General features: G+C 46.7%; 1 protein-coding gene across 1 annotated transcript; it reads left to right on the plus strand.

The window, feature by feature from the left end:
- Positions 1-1,900: 1,900 nt before the first annotated feature.
- Positions 1,901-11,627, plus strand: UQCC5 (ubiquinol-cytochrome c reductase complex assembly factor 5). The gene is made up of 2 exons (XM_082264875.1): positions 1,901-2,057; positions 11,531-11,627. Exons 1-2 carry the CDS (start codon positions 1,907-1,909, stop codon positions 11,602-11,604), a joined length of 225 nt encoding a protein of 74 aa, XP_082121001.1. The 5' UTR covers positions 1,901-1,906; the 3' UTR covers positions 11,605-11,627.
- The last annotated feature ends 8,285 nt before the right edge of the window (positions 11,628-19,912 follow it).

Genomic DNA, 19,912 nt, shown 5'->3' on the forward strand with positions numbered 1-19,912 from the left:
TGCTGCTGGGGTGATCAGTGAGTATTTCTAATTACTCACTGATCACAGGGGGGGTCTGTGCTGGTAATCAGATGATTGATTACCAGTACAGCCTTGGGGGGGGAGGGGTGCTACTAAGCCACCAGGGATGCCCACCATGGCCACCAGGGATGGCAAGCAGGGTTCAGAGAGCCCCCCAGTGCCCTCCCTATCAGTGTTGCCCACCAATGCCATCTATCAGTGCTGCCCACCAGTGCCGTTATTGCCATCTATCAGTGCCGCCCACCAGTGCCCATTACTGCCCACCAGTGCCGCCTATCAGTGCCCATCAGTGCCGATCATTGCCGCCCAACAGTGCCACCTATCAGTGCCCATCAGTGCCGCCCATCAGTGCTGCCTATCAGTGCCCACCAATGCTGCATATCAGTGCTATCTATCAGTGCCCATCAGTGCTGCATATCAGTGCCACCCCATCAGTGTCTCCTCATCAGTGCCTGTCAGTGCGGCATCATCAGTGCTCATCAGTGCAGGAAAAAACATATCTATTTACAAAATTTTATAACCTAAACAAAAAAACTTTTTTTTTTTCAAACTTTTCAGTCTTTTTTTATTTGTGCACCAAAAAAGAAAAAACCTGACAGTGATCAAATACCACCAAAAGAAAGCTCTTATTTGTGGGGAAAAAATGACACAAATTTGGTTTAGGTACAGTGTTGCATGACCGCGCAATTGTCATTCAAATTGCAACAGCGCTAAAAGCTGAAAATTGGTCTGGGAAGGAAGGGGGTTTAAGTGCCCTGTATTGAGGTAGTTAAATATTTGTGGGGACTTTATATATATATATATTTAATCCTTTGATTATTCACGGACATTTATGGAAGTTTTTTCCACCTACTTGATTATATATTTGTTTATATTTATACTATTTATATAATTTTTAATAATTAGCACATACTCACTGTATTGTTTTGTTCACTGGTACACATACCATTGGAATAAGATATAGTCAATATATTAGGTATTCACAGTTTTTTCTGAGCAAGCGCTGTATTTGGTCTAACATAAGGCCATAGACATCCCACTTCTGAAGTTGGTTTTTGTTGGCCAACAAAAGTCCAGTGCAAGTCTAGAGCACATTTCAACCAACAAACAACACTGGACAAAAGACGGCCGATCGGTCGGCCAACAATCTGTGCGTGTGTACGAGGCTTTACGAAATTTACTTCAGATCTAAGTTCTTATCGTGTGTACGGGCCTTAAAAGTTCTATCTGGAAGTCACTGAGCCAATGAGTGCTCCCTCTCTACCTTTATACAGGGAACAGTCATGTTTGTCCTAAAGGATTCCTGTGCTTTCCTTTCCCTGGGTGTGTTGTGCTCTTTGTGAGGTCTCTAGTGGTGTGATTATTCAGTGATTTCTCAGGGTAAAGTCATGTTTGTTCATCCCATGTCAGTGAGATCCCTGGGTGCAGTGTTGTTTGGCCATATGATGTGAACTCAGCTGTGCTCTGCCAGGAGAGATGATCAGGGCATGACATAGACTCAGGAAGAGGCACTTCACCTTCCAGTTGTGTCAGTGAGGTGGGATCTGTCAGTGGTAAGAGTTAAAGCAACTAGTAATAATGTGTAATATCTCAGTAGTGTAGTTGTTGAAAAACATAAAAGGTTACATAGAGGACTAATGCACTGAATAAGAGAGGGGTGAGGGAGTGTATCAATGCCAAGGGGGACTTTTCAGGGGTAATTTGTCATAAACAGACCCCCTATCAGGGGACTTAAAGTGATTGTAAAGGTGTTTTTTTTTCTTTTGTCTGCTCTGTGAAAGGGTTTTCAATGAATGCTGTTGTGTAATGTTCTTTGACTGGCTTGCATTGCTGTTTTATTCCAGTAATATAACATGAGTGTTCTACTTTTTGCAGATATCCAGATATGGCCAGTAGAAGTTTAATAAGAACTCTCCTGGATTCGGTCCCAGGGAAGAGGCGATTAGGTGTCTATCGATTTCTTCCCTTCTTTTTCGTCCTGGGAGGAGCCATGGAATGGTTTATGATCAATGTTCGGATTGGCCGGGAAACATTTTGTAAGTTTCTTTCTATTGTGGTATACATAAATGTTATAGGGCCTCAGACTTAACAGCCCCCGCCCCCCTGCAAGGGCCAGATGATCATTATGTCTAGGAGTGCCGGAATAAAGAGAAATACTTACCTTATTCAGCAGAGTGCTCCAGCGGTGCAACCAGTCCTCTGCAGCCTTCTTTCTAAGATGCTCCCAACTGCGTTCACAGTCTTGCCCCCACCATTTAATATGCAGGGTTAATAACTGCTGATGATGCCAAGGGGGCCATCCAGAGACCAGAGCTTTGGGGAGAAGTGGGCAGTACTGGAGCAAGCGATAGGGTAAGTAATCCTGTCAGTTCCTCAACTGCATAAACATAACCAGCATTTACCTCTGCAGTGTGGGGTCCCCATCTCAAGGCTGGGTTTGTTTCTAATTATTATTTGTGTTTAAACACTAGTTTGAAAGGCATAATCTACAGCAGTGGTACTCAACCTTCCTAATGCCACGACCCTTTAATACAATTCCTCATGTTGTGGTGACCCCCAACCATAAAATTATTTTCGTTGCGGCTTCATAACTAATTTTGCTACTGTTATGAATCGTAATGTAAATATCTGATATGCTGGATGTATTTTCATTGTTACAAATTGATGCAGGGGCCGCGGGCATGGTGCAGGAGATGCAAGGGCCGCAGGCATGGTGCAGGGGCTGCGGGCAGGGTGCAGGAGATGCAGGGGCTGTGGGCATGGTGTAGGAGATGCAGGGCTGCGGGCATGATGCAGGGCTGTGGGCATGGTACAGGAGAAGCAGTGCTGCGGCCATGGTACAGGAGATTCTCAATCAGGAGTGGGACACTAAGCAGAAAAAAGTTCTGGTTACGCCTATGGGCAGTCCCGGAGGGTACACCCTCTCTCTTCCTGCATAGGATGTCCGTTTTAATCTGCCTAGTCAGGAGTAAGGACCTAGTTCCTTGTTGGGATCTTTGGTCCTGGCTTAGGAGTAATTTTTTTATGTCGATTTTTATTTTTAGCTAGTCCCTTTTTCTCCGGATCGTTTTTCCTGTGAGATCTTCTAGCAATAATGCCGGGCTGGGCGACAGACTGGACCCCCATATCCAGTGGTCAGCCCAGTCTGGCCATTGAGCGCGTGAAGGCATTAGCTCCTCGCTGGGTCGGCCGTGACATAGTCCCACTGGACAGGGACTGGCCCCGCAAGTTAAACGTCTCGCCAGGGTCTAGGCTGGTGTCACAGCGTTCCTTTTTTGCCGACAGCCCCCCTACTCCGGTGGCGTGGGGTCCTGTCATGAGATGGCGCCTGTCTGTGTTCCCGGTATGGTGAATAAACCCCCCCCCTTTCCCTGGCGGACTTTGGGGATGGACGCGGGCCCTCTCTCTGGGTTTGTCGGACCCTCACACTCCTGGGCTCCCTCTGTCCTGTTGTGATTCCCCCCCTCTCCACCCCCCCCCCCCACATGGAGGACTGTTTGAGCCTACCTGAGGCTGGGGCCTAGTGTGCAGGCCGCATGGGGGGCCGAGGGAGTGCTCTGTCTGCGGCGCACGACCGATCCTGCAGGGGGGGCCCTTGGTGGGGTTTTCTGGTGTGGATGGGCGTTTGGGGGTTCCCCCTGTGGGCCCCCGATTACCGCGATTCGCGGGGCCGCCATTTTTTTGTAGCCTCGGTCTGCTTCTATGGGAGTGGCCATCTTGGTACACACCCGTTTCCGGCCATTTTGCAGTAGATTTTTTAGCTGTGCAGGCCGGTGGGAGCGCCTGGAGGACAGTGTGTCATGAGGGTGGTCTCTCCCTCTCTGTGGGGGTCTGTTAGCGTGTGCCTGACCTCCGGGGGGCGCTGTAGCGCTGTGGGGCCGCTTTTAAAAAAAAAAAAAATGTCTTTTTTTTTTTTAAAAGTTGCTGGCGGGCTCCTCAGGTTCAGTATGGACCCTGCAGGCCATTTGTTCCCACCTGACCCCCCTCACGGAGGCCGCAGGGCCTCCCGGATCTCCGCTGTCCTTCGGTGCCTTTTCTGCAGTTCGGGAAGCATTTGGGCCCGGGTGAAGGTGGTAGACGTTTCTCCACCTACCCCTGCCTCATCTGATGTCTCAGAGTCTGAGTCTGGCTCAGCCGCCGCAGATGTGGGGCCTCCCTGCCGGGTCTGTTACCTCGCGCCCTGTCTCCTCGGATGATGAGGATGACATTTCTACCTCCCTGCCGCGACAGGCGCTGGTGGATGCACTGGCTGTTTCGGTGTGTGACACCCTGCGATTTAGGGGTCACAGCGGCGGCTGCGCCTGGGGCGCAGGTGGCTCACATGCCATCTGGAGCTGCTCTTTTTGCTGCTCATGTAGGACGGGACAGTCCTGAGACGTTCCCCTGGGGTGTCTAAGCGGCCGTTAGAGGTTGCCCTTTTGGGGAGTCTCTGGTACAGAGGACTGTTCTGCCTTTGGTGGACGTACGGTCTCTAGCTGAATGGGACTACCACTGTTCCAGTGGAGGAATTCCCGTCCTGTAAGGACTTGGGGGGGATAGGATGGCGCGGGCTGTGGCCTGCGATCTGTACTCCCTGGCATAGTCACCACTGGGAACAATGTTTGTTTTTCCTTGCCACGCAGACTCTGCCTGATGGGCGGAGTTCCACCGCCATGACTTGGTGTGGGGCATGTCCCTCTTGCCCTGGGGGAGCTGTTGGACCAGCTGGCGCAGGGGCTGCCATTTGTTTGCGATGCCACGCTGGTCGAGGCTCCCTTGTATGGGTCACCTTGTCGTTTTCGGCGGTGGTTGTCCAGCGTCTACTTGACTGTAGTGTTGGTCTGCGGATCAAACTTCTACGTCTTAATGGATCTCCCTGTATAGGGGGAACACCTGTTTGGCGCTGCCCTGGATGACGTTATATAAGGGTCTCACGGGGGAAGAGTGTTTTCTTACACAGGCTAACAAGGGTAAGGGCCTTCGTTGCAGTCGGGGTTCTTCCCTTTCGGCTCGCAAACAGTTTCTTCGTCCCTCCGGGACGGCCGATGTGGCAAAGTCCTTCCAGACTTCCGCGTGTGGTTCCAAACGACCCTGGTCTGGAGAACATGAGATCGTTTTTTTTTTCCAGACCTGCGGACTAGGCCTACTCGCCCATCTAGGGGGTGGGGGGGAGGTCCTTGCCGGTCAAGGACCTGCGGCTGGCCCGGATCCCAGGCTTCTGGGTTCAGGAGGTCATGTGGTCCAGTTGCAAGATCGAGTCCCGCTCCGTTTATTTTGGTAAGGTTTTTTCCTTTCCAATGTAGGCTGTCCCCGGATCGCTTACTGGCACTCTGTGGGGCAGTTCAGGCTCTGGTTCAACAAGTTGGACCAACTGGTCCTTTTGATGGTTCCGTGCAAATCAAAAATCCAAGTTGGTAGCGGTTCACACAGCGGTGGCTTCCCTGCATCAGGGGGATTCCTGGCCTCCATGGACATTAAGCTGCCTACATTCACATCCTGTTATGTTCGGGACACCTACCGGTTCTCCGTTTTTTTTTTTTTTTGCCATGGGGAAGGATCTCTATCGGTTTGTGGCGTTGCCCTTGGGTCTCGCTTATGCTACTAGGGTCTTCACAAAGGTGTGGCTCCCATCCTGGCGCTGTTGCGGCAGCAGGGCGTATCGGTCCGGGGTTCCTGGCTTATCTGCTTCTCCGTGTGGAGTCTCCTACGGTGCTGACAAACGGATTTGGAAGTCACCACGAGATGTCTGGAGGAGTACAAGTTGGGTTCTGAACGTTCAGAAGCCATCCATGGTCCCTTCCATGAGACTGGACTATCTGGGCCTGACTTTGGACTTGCCCTCAGTCAGGGTGTTTTCTCCCTCCAGGGAAAAGACTCTTGGAACTTCAGACTGCAGTTCATGTCCCGCACATGGTCGGCACTTCAGACCTGCATGCGAGTTCTGGGACTGATGGTACCGTCTTTCAAGACGGTCCCTTTCACTCAATCCCTCTCGGGGATCCCCTCAGAAGGCAATCCTTCTCAAATGGGACTAGAATCCAAACTCTCTAGACTTTCGGATCCGGCTGAGCTGGCTGACCAGGGAGTCTTGAGCTGGAATCCTCCCTCCCCTTTTTCCTGAACCCTTATCACCGTGGATGCAAGCCTGTCTGAGTGGGAAGGAGTCCTTAACTCCCGAAGCAGAGAACTTGCTTTTTCCCTGGAGGATCCAGGTTACCAATCAATGTCCTGGGGCTGAGAGCGATCCGGCTTTGCCTGGTTCACTGGCTCGGGCACCTGCAGCTGCCCGGTGCATGTTCAGTCGACTACGCCACGACCGTGGCTTTTGTCATTCACCAAGGGGGCACCAAGGGTGTCCTTGCGGCCTTGGATGTGTCAATTCTTCACTGGGCAGTGTGCCTTCTTCCAGCTCTTCTGCTGTTCCCTTTTCAGGTGTGGAAATCTTGATGGGCGGATTGCCTCAGTCATCAGGCCTTGAATGCAGGGGAATGGTCCCTTCATCCAGAGGTGTTTTCTGCAGTTGCGCCTTCGTTGGGGGCACTCTAGACATGGACCTGTTGGCATCACATCTACAGGATAGTGCTGCGGTTTGTGGCCCGCTCCCGGGACCTTCTGGCAGGTGCAATGGTGGCACCATGGGTTCTGTCATGGCCAAGAACATTCGCTAGGTTCAACTTGAATGATGCCATGGAGTTTAGCATGGTCACCTGCGCACGGCTGCAGCCAGCATGGTCGTGTGTGCGTGCTCATGGATGGGCCAAGATCTGTCTCAGCTGCGGTCTGCCTTTCCTCCTCCCAAGTTGCTGCCAAGAATTTTTCGCAGGATCGAGGCGGAAGGGATTCCGGTCTTTCTCATGGCTCCGGACGGGCCTCGCTGAGCTTGGTACGCTGGCCTGGTCAGGCTGCCCGCAGACGCTCCTTGGAGAATTACCCTCAGGGAGTAGTTATTGTCTCAAGGGCCCATCTCCCGTCCAACTTTGCGGTCGCTGACTTTGCCGACTTGGCTGTTGAATACCAGGTGCTGAAGGAAGGGGGTTTGGCTGCTTCAGTGATTCCCACCCTGCTTGAAGTGTGGGAAGCTACTTCTATGGTGATTTTTGTTCATCATACGAGACAGTCGTATATTGCGTGGGCTCCCCCTCGCTCTTACTCGGTGGCCTGGATCTTGGCTTCCTTCAATGGGGAGTTGATCACAGGCCTTCGGTTTTGGCATATTTTTTCTGAAGGCCGTTGGCCACCTGTGCCCTGGTGCGTGACTTCTTCCAGGGGGTGCGACACTTGGTGCTTCCGGTGCGACCTCCGTCACCCACTGGGGACCTTGGTTTGGTGCAGTCGGTTCTTTTAGGCCCTCATTTTGCAAGTATTCGGGGGTATCCCCTGCCTACCTTTTTGCAGAAGGTGGCCTTCTTGGTTGCGGTCACTCTGCATGCAGGTGTCGGTACTGGCGACATTGTCCTATAGTTCTCCCTATATGTTGATCATGGGGCCAAGTGGTGCTTCGTCCGGATCAGTCCTTCCCTCCGAAGGTGGTTTCTGGTGTTCACTTGCACAGGGACATTGTATTCCCATCTTGTGTCCTATGCCCTTAAATCCTAAGGAATGTGCATTGCTTACTCTGTTTAGAGTGCGGGCACTCCAGGTCTACTTGGCGACCACTGAGTCTTTTCGTGAGTCAGGCTCGCTCTCTGTACTTATGGATGGCCCATGAACGGGACTGCCTGTGTCTGCCGCGTCTATTCCCGGATGGATCGGACAGACGGTGGTGCAGGTTTATTTAATTAGGGGTCAGGTCCTAACTTTCCCTGTTTCGCCACGTTCTACTCGGGCACCTAGTGCTTCCTGGGCTTTTCGGCTTGTGGGCATCTGTGCTCCAAGTTGCAAGTCGGCTACCTGGAAGTCTGTTCACACCTTTACCAAGTTTTATCAGGCGGATGTGCTGGCATCTGCAGATGCCTCTTTTCGGCTGTAAGGTTTTTTGCTGGCTGCTGTTTGGAGGGCTTTTGGCCTTCCTTGAGGGTGTTTACTGTTGTTTTCTGGGGTGCCTCCTCTTTTGTGCTGATGAGTCCTATGTTGCCTGGTTGGCTATGTTTGGCCTTGGGGACTTGTTCTGTTCTGCTGTTCCCACCCCTCATTTTATGGCACTGCTTTGGAACGTCCCTACTGATATGAATCAGAGAGAACTGCGTCCGTCAATGAACGATAGAGAAAAATGGATTTTTGACTTACTGTAAAATCATTTTCTCTTAAGTTCATTGACGGATGCAGTACCCGCCCCTCTATTTTGAGTTGGGTTGGTGTTACTTTCTGACACTGCTTTAATACAAAACTGGCATCCTATGCAGGAAGAGAGGGGGTGTATCCTCCAGGACTGCCCGTAGGCTTAACAAGAACTTTTTTCTGCCTAGTGTCCTACTCCTGTAGGGGGAAGTATTACCCTACTGCTATGAATCAGAGAGAACTGCGTCCGTCAATGAACTTAAGAGAAAAGGATTTTACGGCAAGTCAAAAATCCAGTTTTTCTTTTATGTACACAGTGCACAACGAAACAAATACACTGACAATTTATTTACTCACAACTTGCATGTAATTGGTTTATCAATGGTAAAAACAAGGAATTTTCAGTGACCAATTAGGAATGCACAGAGCTCCAAGCTCTAACATAGATACATGTTTTCAGCATGTAGCTTCACTTTTACCAAACAAGTTGAGATTTGTACATTACTTCAGGTGCTTGCATCTGGATATCCTGAATGTGGTGACATTTGTTTTTTTATTTATTATTGCTTTTCATCATATACTCAACATACAATTCGTAGAGCGAAACTTAAGTCCTAAATTAAAAAGAAAAAAAAAGATTTATTGCAGAAGAGCCATGCAATTACTCTTCTGCAATAAAATAAACCTACCTGCTTGCAGTTTTCTTTACAATGTACACTGAGCTGTGCATATACAACTCACTTTACAACTTCTTAAAGTCATCAAGGCACATAGGATCTGTGCTGGAATGTAAAGTCAGAAGGTTTTTTTATCTTAATGCATTCTTTGCATTAAGATAAAAAACCTTCTGGGTGTAGCAGCTGCCCCAACACCCCCTTATACTTTCCTGAACCCCATCTCTAACCAGCGATGTCCACAAGTCCCTCGGCCGTCTGGGACTCTCTCTCCTGATTGACTGAGACACAGCCAGGGTGCCATTGGCTCCAGCAGCTGTCAATCAAAGTCAGTAAGCCAATCAGGAGAGAGGGGCTGAACGGCAGCTCCGTGTCTAAAAGTACACACGAAGCTGCAGCTTGGCTTGGGTGCCCGCATAGCAAGCTGTTTGCTGGGGGGGCGTGCTCAGGAGTGACGTCATCCCGCAACGAAGGTGACTACATCCCTGTACCCAGAAGAAGCGGGGTGGAAGATGCCAGAGAGGTACCTCAGACTGTTGAAGGATAGGTAAGTAATGCAGACTTTGTTTCCATTTTAAAGTGACTCAATAAGAATACAGAGCTCTCTCCTCAAAAGATATTAAATACTCACCTCTCTTGCTGCCTCTGCCACCAATCTCTGCATTATTGAGGAGAAATGGCCAGTTGAAGAATCAGCAGCATCCAACACTTTAAAGTGTTGATAAAATGAAAATTTTCCTATTAAATTATTAATAGTATGTTAAATATCTTTATCTTTGATATTATTCATTTTCTGGCTAGCTGCTTGTGTAGCTTCTTAGAAAGTCTTTTCCACTGGACAATCAGCTTCTTCCTGTTCTTCACGGACAACACTATTTCATGTTATCTAAATTTGCTAAGCTGTCTTTCACTTCCTGAAAAGGTTGTCCATCTTTCTTAGGCAGACATGCCTAGACCTGTCCAGCCCCACCCCCATGCCTCCTATCCTTCACCATGATCTCCTGTCTTCATAGCTTCATTTAGGCTAGCAGCTTTCCCTGAGGGGGCGTCCCAATATATGAAAGAATTAAGGTACAAAGGAACATTTTTGAAAGCTTAGAAGGATACAGATTCAATTTCTATTGCTCATTACATGTGAGTAATAAGTTTTAGGCTCCGTTTCCACTAATGCGACTTGTCATGTGACAAGTCACAGCCGATTGATTTCAATGGCACCCCTTCCCATCTACGCGACTTTGAAGATCAGCGACTTTGAAAAGCTGCCTGCACTACTTTGATGCAACTTTAAACCAGAGAGTGTGAAGTTGGATCAAAGCTGGAGTCAAAGTTGCACTTTAAATTGCACAACTTAAGAGTCCCACTAGTGGAAATGTAGCCACTAGGCTAGAGTGTGGCTTTGATGCGACTTTGAGTGCAGCTTTGATCCAACTTTACACTCTTGGGATCAAAGTTGCATCAAAGTAGTGCAGGTACCTTTTCAAAGTTGCATAAATAGGAACGGGTGCCATTGAAATCAATTAGGGTGTGACTTGTCATGCAACTTTGTGTGTCCAAAGTCGCATGACAAGTTTTAATAGTGGAAATGTAGACTTAATATTGTTGCCTGTACTATGATCATTGTAGACTGTGAGCTGAGACCCCAGAGCACTTCCAGCTATACTGACAGCGCCCCCCTCCCCCCCTGTCCAGCTTCCTTCTCCTATGGTAATTTTCATTTGAAGCCCAGCACAGCTATACTGTATAACCTGTGTGAATTATTTCTTAATTTTCTCATGAATTAGGATGTACAGTGCATCCTTACTGATGAGAACAATGGGGGGGAACCTATGATCAGCTCCTCCCATTCTGTATACACCCACTGGCTACACAGGAACAGGGTCCCTCCCTGGAAGTGATGTCACTAGTTTTCAGTAACCACACCCATTTGCTGCTCTTGGACTCTGCAGGAAGTGGAATTGAAGTCACGTGACAGCACTGAAAACTGAAAAATAAAGATAGAAAACCAGGGATTTTTTCATTTTGACACATAAGGCTGAACTCAGCTCACATTAATGAATGCAGGGGAGATTTTAAGCGTATTAGGTTGTACTCCTGCTTTAAGTGACGTTGATTTTCTGGTGCTCTTTTGCATGCTGTGGCTTCCTGCCTGTCCCTATGTTACTACTGGACACAGTGGTGATGTAGTAGCCCGGCGAATTGAACCACTGAATGCAGCAGGGGACCAGGAATCTAACATATATGTATCAGATTCTAGGGTGTCTTCATCCTCTTCATTACTGCAGAAATCAGCAGCGCAGGAAAGGTAAGTATACAATATGCTGCATTTCAAACATTTTTAGTGACAGGTTGTAAAGAGCACCACAATATAAATGATGCATTTGTGCCTTTTGGTAAAGGTAGTCAGTGGAAATTATTTATATTTAATAATTATACTGCTAAGGCTTGTTCATTCATCCTTAACCTACAGGGCATAAGATTTATAGGATCCTGCCTTTTTTTACCAAGCAACTTTAGAAGGATTAAAGCGGTCGCTAAGCAGATGGGTTTTTTGTTTTTTTTATCTCTGCTTCTGGTAAAGGATTTCTGGTGTTGTATAGTTTCTGCGCACTGATAATACATAATACACATTCTTATTGCAGATGATGTATACAGAAGACGTCAATCAGAGAGACAATATGAAGAAAAAGTGCAGCAGGCATCAACAAAATCCTGATATCTATATATAATAATCCTGATTGGTGTTTGTTTTATTTAATTAAATATGTATTTTCAGTAAACTAATGTGTTTTGTAAAATTAAACTTTGATGGATAACTCTAGACATGGAAAGAAGACTATACATAATCGTGTAGGCAAATAGGAATCACATACAGGCGGTCTCTGGGTTACGAACACGATAGGGTCTGTAGGTTTGTTCTTAACCACTTCCATACAGAGCAGTTAGACACCCTTCCTGCCCAGACCAATTTTCAGCTTTCAGCACTCTCACACTTTGAATGACAATTGCTCAGTCATGCTACACTGTAACCAAACAAAATTTTTATCATTTTTTTCACACAAATAGAGCTTTCTTTTGGTGGTATTTGATCACAACTGGGGTTTTTTTTTTTTTTTTTCGTGATATATGCAAAAAAAGAGCAAACATTTTGAAAAAAAAACACTTTTTTTTAGTTTCTATTATAAAATTTTGCAAAAAATTAATTTTTCTTCATACATTTGGGCCAAAATGTATACTGCTACATGTCTCTGGTAAAATTAACCCAAATTAGTGTATATTATTTAGTCTGTGTGAAAGTTATTGAGTCTAGAAGCTATGGTACCCATTACTGAAAATTGATCACACCAGATGTACTGACGGCCTATCTCCTTTCTTGAGGCCCTGAAATGTAAGGACAGTACAAATACTGCCCAAATGACCCCTTTTTGTAAAGTAGACAGTCCAAGGTATTTAGTAAGAGGCATGGTGGGTTTTTTGAAGTTGTAATTTTTTCCCACAATTCTTGGGAAAATGAAGAAGAAAAATTTTTTTTCTTTTTTTTTCCCCACAAAGTTGTCAATTTATAAGCTATTTCTAACACATAGCATGTACACAGCAAAAATTACACCCAAAAATACATTCTGCTACTCCTCCGAGTATGGCGATACCACATGTGTGAGACTTTTACACAGCCTGGCCACAAAAAGAGACTCCACGTCCAAGAAGCACCTTCAGGCGTAATAATAAATACACATAAATCTTTCTTACTACCTATCACACTTTTCAAGGCCCTAGAGCACCAATACAATGGAAAAGTCCACAAAATGACCTCATTTTGGAAAGCAAACACTCCAACGTATATTCTATGAGGCATTATGGGTCGTTTGAACATATCATTTTTTTCCACAGGTTTTTGGAAAATGTGGGAAAAAAATGAAAACTTTTTTTTTTTTACACAAAGTTGTCAATTTATAGGATATTCCTAACACATAGCATGTACACAGCAAAAATGACACCCCAAAATACATTCTGCCACTCCTCCTGAGTATGGCAATACCACATGTGTGAGACTTTTTCACAGCCTAGCCATATAGAGGGGCCCAACATCCAAGGCGCACCATCATGCATCCTAGCCACTTGCCTAGGCCTATTTTTGACATTTGGTGTTTACAAGCTAAAATCAGTTGTTTTGCTAGAAAACTGCTTAGATCCCCCAAACATTATATATATTTTTTTAGCAGAGACCCTAGAGAATAAAATGGAGATTATTGCAATATTTTTTATCACACCGTATTTGCGCAGCGGTCTTCTAAACGCAATTTTTTTGGAAAAAATTCACTTTTTTTAATTAAAAAATAAGAAACCAGTAAAGTTAGCCCAATTTTTTTCCATAATGTGAAAGATAATGTTACGCTGAGTAAATAGATACCCAACATGTCATGTTTCAAAATTGCGCACGCTCACGGAATGGCGACAAACTTTGGTACTTAAAAATCCCCATAGGCGACAATTTAAAAATTTCTACAGGTTGCCATCTTTGAGTTACAGAGGAGGTCTAGGGCTCAAATTATTCCCCTTGCTCTAACGATCTCGGCGATACCTCACATGTGTGGTTTTACATATGTGGGCGGGGTTTCTGTATGCGTTCGCTTCTGCGCGCGAGCTCACGGGGACAGGGCGCTTTAATTTTTTTTTTTTTTTTTACTAATATTTATTTTATTTATTATTTTTTATTTTTACACCGTTAAAAAAAAAAAAAATTGATCATTTTTATTTCTATTAAAAGGAATGTAAACATTCCTCGTAATAGAAATAGGCACGACAGGACCTCTTTTTTGTGAGATCTGGGGTCAAAAAGTCCTCAGATCTCACAAGTACACTAAAAGATAGAAAAAAAAAAAAATTATTATATAAAATGAAAAAAAAAAAAGGACCTTTAAACCAGTTGCTAGGCAACAACATTTTCCGTAGCTCCGGTCCTCCAAGACCATAGAGTCAAGTGAGGGCAAGCTTGCCCTCACTCGACATCCTGTCTGTGAGGATCTGGGACTGGATCGTTTTCCCCGCTGCCGGCGGGTCCGGTAAGCGGGGAAAAGGACCACAACGTGGCAGGAGGGGGGGCGCCTCTTCCGCCATCCCGGAAGGGTGATCCCACGGCGAATCCGCCGCTGGGACCACCCTTATCGGAAAGCCAACCGTCCACCGTTTAAAAAAAATACCAGGGTTATGGCAGCTATCTGCTGCCATAACACCGGTATTTAGGTTTAAACGGAGGACGTATATAAACCTTTTTGGACTTGGACATGGTGGCTGTATGAAGGGTGATAGGTACTCGGGTACTTTGTTGGGCAGGTGACAGGTACTCTGGTACTGAGGAGCAAGTGGCAGGTACTCGAGTACTCCGATAGGCAGGTGACAGGTACTCGGATACTCTGATGGGCAGGTGACAGGCAGGTGATAAGTACTGATGAGTAGTACTGATACTGATAGGTGATACTGTACTGATGGGTACTGATGATCAGTACTGATATGTGATAGGTACTGATGAGTAGTGATGGGTACTGATGAGCAGGCGGCAAGTACTCGGGTACTTCAGGCGTCAAGTACTCTGATGAGCAGGTGGAAGGTACTCGGGTACTCTGATGGGTAGGTGACAGGTACTCTGATGACGGGTACTCCATTGAAAGTACCCGAGTACCCGTCATCAGAGTACCCGAGTACCCGTCATCAGAGTACCCGAGTACCCGAGTACCTGTCATCAGAGTACCCGTCATCAGAGTACCCGAGTACCTGTCATCAGAGTACCCGAGTACCTGTCATCAGAGTACCCGAGTACCTGTCATCAGAGTACCCGAATACCTGTCACCAGCCCATCAGAGTACCCGAGTACCTGTCATCTGAGTACCTGATGGGCTGGTGACAGGTACTCGGGTACTTTGATGGGCTGGTGACAGGTATTCGGGTACTCTGATGACAGGTACTCGGGTACTCTGATGACAGGTACTCGGGTACTCTGATGACAGGTACTCGGGTACTCTGATGACAGGTACTCGGGTACTCTGATGACAGGTACTCGGGTACTCTGATGACGGGTACTCTGATGACGGGTACTCGGGTACTCTGATGACGGGTACTCGGGTACTCTGATGACGGGTACTCGGGTACTTTCAATGGAGTACCCGTCATCAGAGTACCTGTCACCTACCCATCAGAGTACCCGAGTACCTGTCATCTGAGTACCTGATGGGCTGGTGACAGGTACTCGGGTACTTTGATGGGCTAGTGACAGGTGCTCTTTATTGGGGGGGGGGGGCAATCAGTGTGTTTGGGGTGCACTATGATTGGTAACTAGCTGTTACCACACTCTCTTCCTCACACAGGATCAGTGTGTGAGGAGGAGAACACGGTGACAGCTAGTTACCGTGTTCTCTGTTGACATTTGTGACCGGCTGTGATTGGACACAGCCGGTCACGTGGTAAAGAGCCAATTTCTTTGGCTCTTTACCTAGATCGGGGATCGACTCTGTCCGAGGGACGAGCTTCGTCCCCGATCGCTGCTCTGCGGGCCCCCGGGGGCGCGCATTGCAGAGAGAACGAGCGGCTCGTGCTGGAGCCGCTCATGTGATCGGCTGTGATTGACACAGCCGATCACGTGGTAAACAGCCAATTTCTATTGGCTGTTTACCTTGATCAGGGATGGGCTATGCCCGAGGGACGAGCCTCACCCCCGATCACCGCGCTGCGCGCCCCCGGGGGCACGCAGTAGAGGGGAGATCCGGGCGACGTCATATGACGGCGGCCCGGATCCTCACAACCACTTTGCCGACGTCATTTTACATGACGCGGTATGGAAGTGGTTAAGTTGAATTTGTTTGTAAGTCAGAACAGGTACATGTTTTAAGTGTAGCTCCAGCCAAAATAATATTTTTTAAATTTTTTGAATAGCATAGGGAAGTGTTAACACCCCTGTAACATTTGTTTTGCTGTCCGAGATTTCACCTCACTTTCTGTCCCTGTGACGATATGATTTTGAAAATTTTGGGTTGTTGTGGAAACAAGGATGGGTAATAAAGCTTCAGTGGGGACACCTTTTTCCCATGAGAACTCTTACAGGAGTGAATTTCCCTTCCTAGGGGTAGATTTCTGCAAACTTCCTGTTGTTTCCCTCCGTTTGTAAGTTGGATGTTTGTAACCTGGGGACCGCCTGTAGTGGAATAGTGGAAGAGATTTTTGCAGTATATAACTTCAAGACACCAAAGTCAGCTGGAATGTAACTGTAGTTTTGTTGGTTTTTTTTGTCTATGTATATAATCTTTGCTTCACAAATAACTTTTTAATACAAGGCAAATGATTCCCTGAGAACTTTAGGTGGATTTAGGCCAGTGGTCTCCAAACTGTGGCCTTTGGAGAACTATTTCATCCACTGACACCAACAATTGGGCATATGTCCTCCTACAGACACCAATGAAGGGGCACAATTCCTCCCAGTGACACCAGCAATGGGGCACAATTCCTCCCAGTGACACCAGCAATGGGGCACAATTCCTCCCAGTGACACCAGCAATGGGGCACAATTCCTCCCAGTAACACCAGCAATGGGGCACAATTCCTCCCAGTGACACCAGCAATGGAGCACAATTCCTCCCAATGACGCTAACAGCAGGGCACAATTCCTCCCAGCAGTGGGACATATATCCTCCCACTGACACCAATGAAGGGGCAAATTTCCTCCTGATAGCACCAATGATGAGGCACTATTTCTACTGCTGACACCAGGACATTTTCTAATCCCCTGATCTAGGTAAATGGGGAGAGGTGGAGCAAGAACCAAGAAAAAAAGAGTTATATAAACACAACAAAAAGTCTGCTTTTTAGATTAAGTAGGGGAGTGAAGGCTTTACGGCCTGTTTGCACTGGAACATCTCTACTAAAAAACTAAGAGAAGAAATGCTTCTGAAAGCTGACATACTGTTTCCTAGGAGCGTCTTGGTGATATTAATACTTGTTTACTTACATTTTTTTTTTACATATATTAGAAATCATATCCAAAACCAGGCAGGTTATGTTGTTTTGGGTAAATCCCAAGAGCAACTAAAAAAAGAAGTATGAGGATTTGTCCTTCGTGCTGATTTCTCTTCTATTGGTAGAAATCTTCCTCTGTCCATGCCCCACTCACTATCCACTGCTATAATCTTCAGGTGTGGCAACGGTTAATAGAACTAAGGGGTTGTCACATGCTCTCTTTAAGAGAGCCTGACTATGCCCACCCATTCTGTCCAGCTCCACCATTCAAAGAAGCCATCCTACAGTACATCTTCCATGAATGATACAGGATCAGTGAATAGAGGAAGGGCAGATGATTGAAAGGTACGTCCCCCAATCACAGATCCGGTTTTATTAATTGAAGCTGTAGTACAGCTTTTATGAATGGAGCAGCTGGCAGGAAATGGTGGACACAGCTGGGCTCTCTTGAAGAGAACCAGTGACAGCCCCTTAGTTGTATTAACCCTGCTGCAACGGAACATTACTGGGGTGGGGGAATAAACAAAAAAGAATAAAAAAGAAAATGGAATCGGCATCAAAAGAAATAGCATCAGCACAAAGGACGCATCTTACGAACTGTAAATTATGTGACCTGTGCTGTTTTTTCTGTTTTTTTATTTTAACTATACTTATTATTATACAAGTTTCAAATAGCGCCAACAGTTTGCGCAGCGCTTTACAAAATTAAGGTAGACATAACAGTTACAATACAATTTGGTACAAGAGGAATCGGAGGGCCCTGCTCGTTAATTAGGCTTTAAGCTTTCCATAACTATACAATAATTAATGTGTGATTTAGCACATAGCAGTGAAATGGATGGACAATGATATATCTAGAAGTCCTGCCAATACCCCCCCCCCCCCCCCCCCCCCCAAGTGCAGGCATCTACTGAGTCACCAGCCTTAGAGGAAAAACTGCATGATAGCTTTTGTATTTCTGAAAACAAGAAGTTACACGCAGTATAATTATAAATGATTCATGCTAGAGTGTGAAGGTGTGGCAACTACTGGCTAGGATTGTTTGGAAAATACACTACTGGTCAAAAGTTTTAGACCCCGTTCAGACTGCGGCGACACGACTTGGTGGGGGCGACCTCTGCGCGACTTGCACGGACTTCAGATAATTGAAGTCAATGCAAGTCGCCTCCAGGTTGCCCCAAAGTAGTACAGGACCCTTTTTCTAAGTCGGAGCGACTTGTGTCGCTCCTATTAGAACGGGTCCTGTACTATTCAATGGCGGGCGGGCGACCGCGACTTGTCAGGCGACCAAGTCGCCTGACAAGTCGCGCTAGTGTGAATGGAGTCTAAGGATACCCCAATTTTTCAAGTTTTTATTTAACTTCTAAAGTGTTACTAAACCCACAACAATAATATCAGTCTGTATATGCAGTAAAGCAGGGGTCAAGATTTCAAGTCTGAGCTACTAGCCGGGCCTTAAGGGTTACTTGCCACAAGTTACCCCACCCAACCCCTACCCTGCTGTACCCCTAATTCCGCCCCTAAACACACCCTCATAAATTATCTCATAAAATTACACTGTTAAATGTTTTGGCATGAATGCAGAAGTTACAAACACAAATACCTATATCAGTGCCCATCAGTGAAACCTCACCAGTGCCCATCAATGCCCCCTCACTAGTGCCCATCAATGCAGCCTCACCTGTGCCCATTAAGCAGCCTCACCTGTGCCCATCAATTCAGCCTCATTTGTGCCCATCAATACAGCCTCACCTGTGTCCATCAATGTCCCCTCTCCAGTGCCCATGAATGCAGCCTCATAAGTGTCCATCAATGCAACCTCACCTGTGCCCATCAATGCAGCCTGATCATTGCCCATCAATGCTTCCTCATCTGTGCCCATTATGCAGCCTAACGTGTGCCCCTCAGTACAGCCTCACCTGAGCCCATCAATGCAGCCTCACCTGTGCAGGGGAAGAGAAAGAGGAAAGCCGACCAAATAATCACAGAGCAGGGATCGCCCCGCTGTAACAGCTTTCATTTGAATTGCCAGGTGCTCACTGTTGCACACAGTCCCGCCTCTTGGATCAGCTCACACCTCCCAGACGTCACACCTCCCAGCATTGTACCAGTGTTCTATCTATCAAAGGAGTCGGGCCAGAAGGCAGTGCTGTGTGTGACAGCGAGTGGTCGCCAATTCAAATTAAAGCTGTTACAGCAAGGCGATCCCCGCTCTGTGATGACCTGGCTGGCTTTTATCTTCATCTCCTCTCTCTTCCCCTGGGCGATCGCTGGGAGAACGGCTCCTGAGGCAGCCCCACCCTGCCCTCAATCATTTTCCACTTGCAAAATGCGAGCTGGCGAGTGAAAAATTTTAGGGTTGCAGCAGAGCGTGCTTGTTATACTCACTGTAGAACCTAAGGGGTTAATCCCACATTCTGTAAAAAGGCTGTTTGATGCAGTCTTCTCTGATCCTCCTCTTCTTCCACTGTCCCCAATCCATCTCCTGATAGTACAGAGGGTAGGGAACAAGCTGCACATGCTCAGTTTGGTGTGTATTGCTAGGAATTTTTGTTTTCTTTGGGAGAGGTCATGTGATCAGCACTGTCCAGACAGAGGGTCGGGGGTCCTGCAGCCTCATAGGACATTTAAAGTAGAATGAAAAATCAAGCTTTAACCAGACACTGATAGAAGTCATAAGACTGCTCTAACTGCCGATAAAAGGTATTTAGCAATTTATATCCACCAAAACTATTGCATTTCCATGTCCTGTGTACTGTGAGAGACCAGATACAATGAATATGGGGTCCTGGGTTTAGTAACACTTTAAAGAGTTTAAATCCAGTGAATAGCCTGAAATGATACAAAGGTCAGCAGGAAAATGCCAGAGGTGAATAAAAGTTTAGGTTAACAAAAACTAAAAAATGGTATATATTTCAGAGTTCTACAAAAAGGCCATTTTCAGGGAAGAATTAATGGGTTAACAACTCACAGTTGTTTTGCAGCAATGTAAGGTAATTAGGCCTTGGAAGTGTATGCTAACA

This window comes from Pelophylax lessonae, assembly GCF_965119305.1.
Source record: "Pelophylax lessonae genome assembly, chromosome: 8".
Classification (NCBI taxonomy): Eukaryota; Metazoa; Chordata; class Amphibia; order Anura; family Ranidae; genus Pelophylax; species Pelophylax lessonae.

What these genes read in the sequence shown, in the direction of transcription:
- UQCC5 (XM_082264875.1), top strand. Translation starts at nt 1,907, where the DNA reads ATGGCCAGTAGAAGTTTAATAAGAACTCTCCTGGATTCGGTCCCAGGG. An exon ending in GATTGGCCGGGAAACATTTT is followed by an intron (nt 2,058 to 11,530) that starts GTAAGTTTCTTT and finishes TTCTTATTGCAG; the next exon opens with ATGATGTATACAGAAGACGT.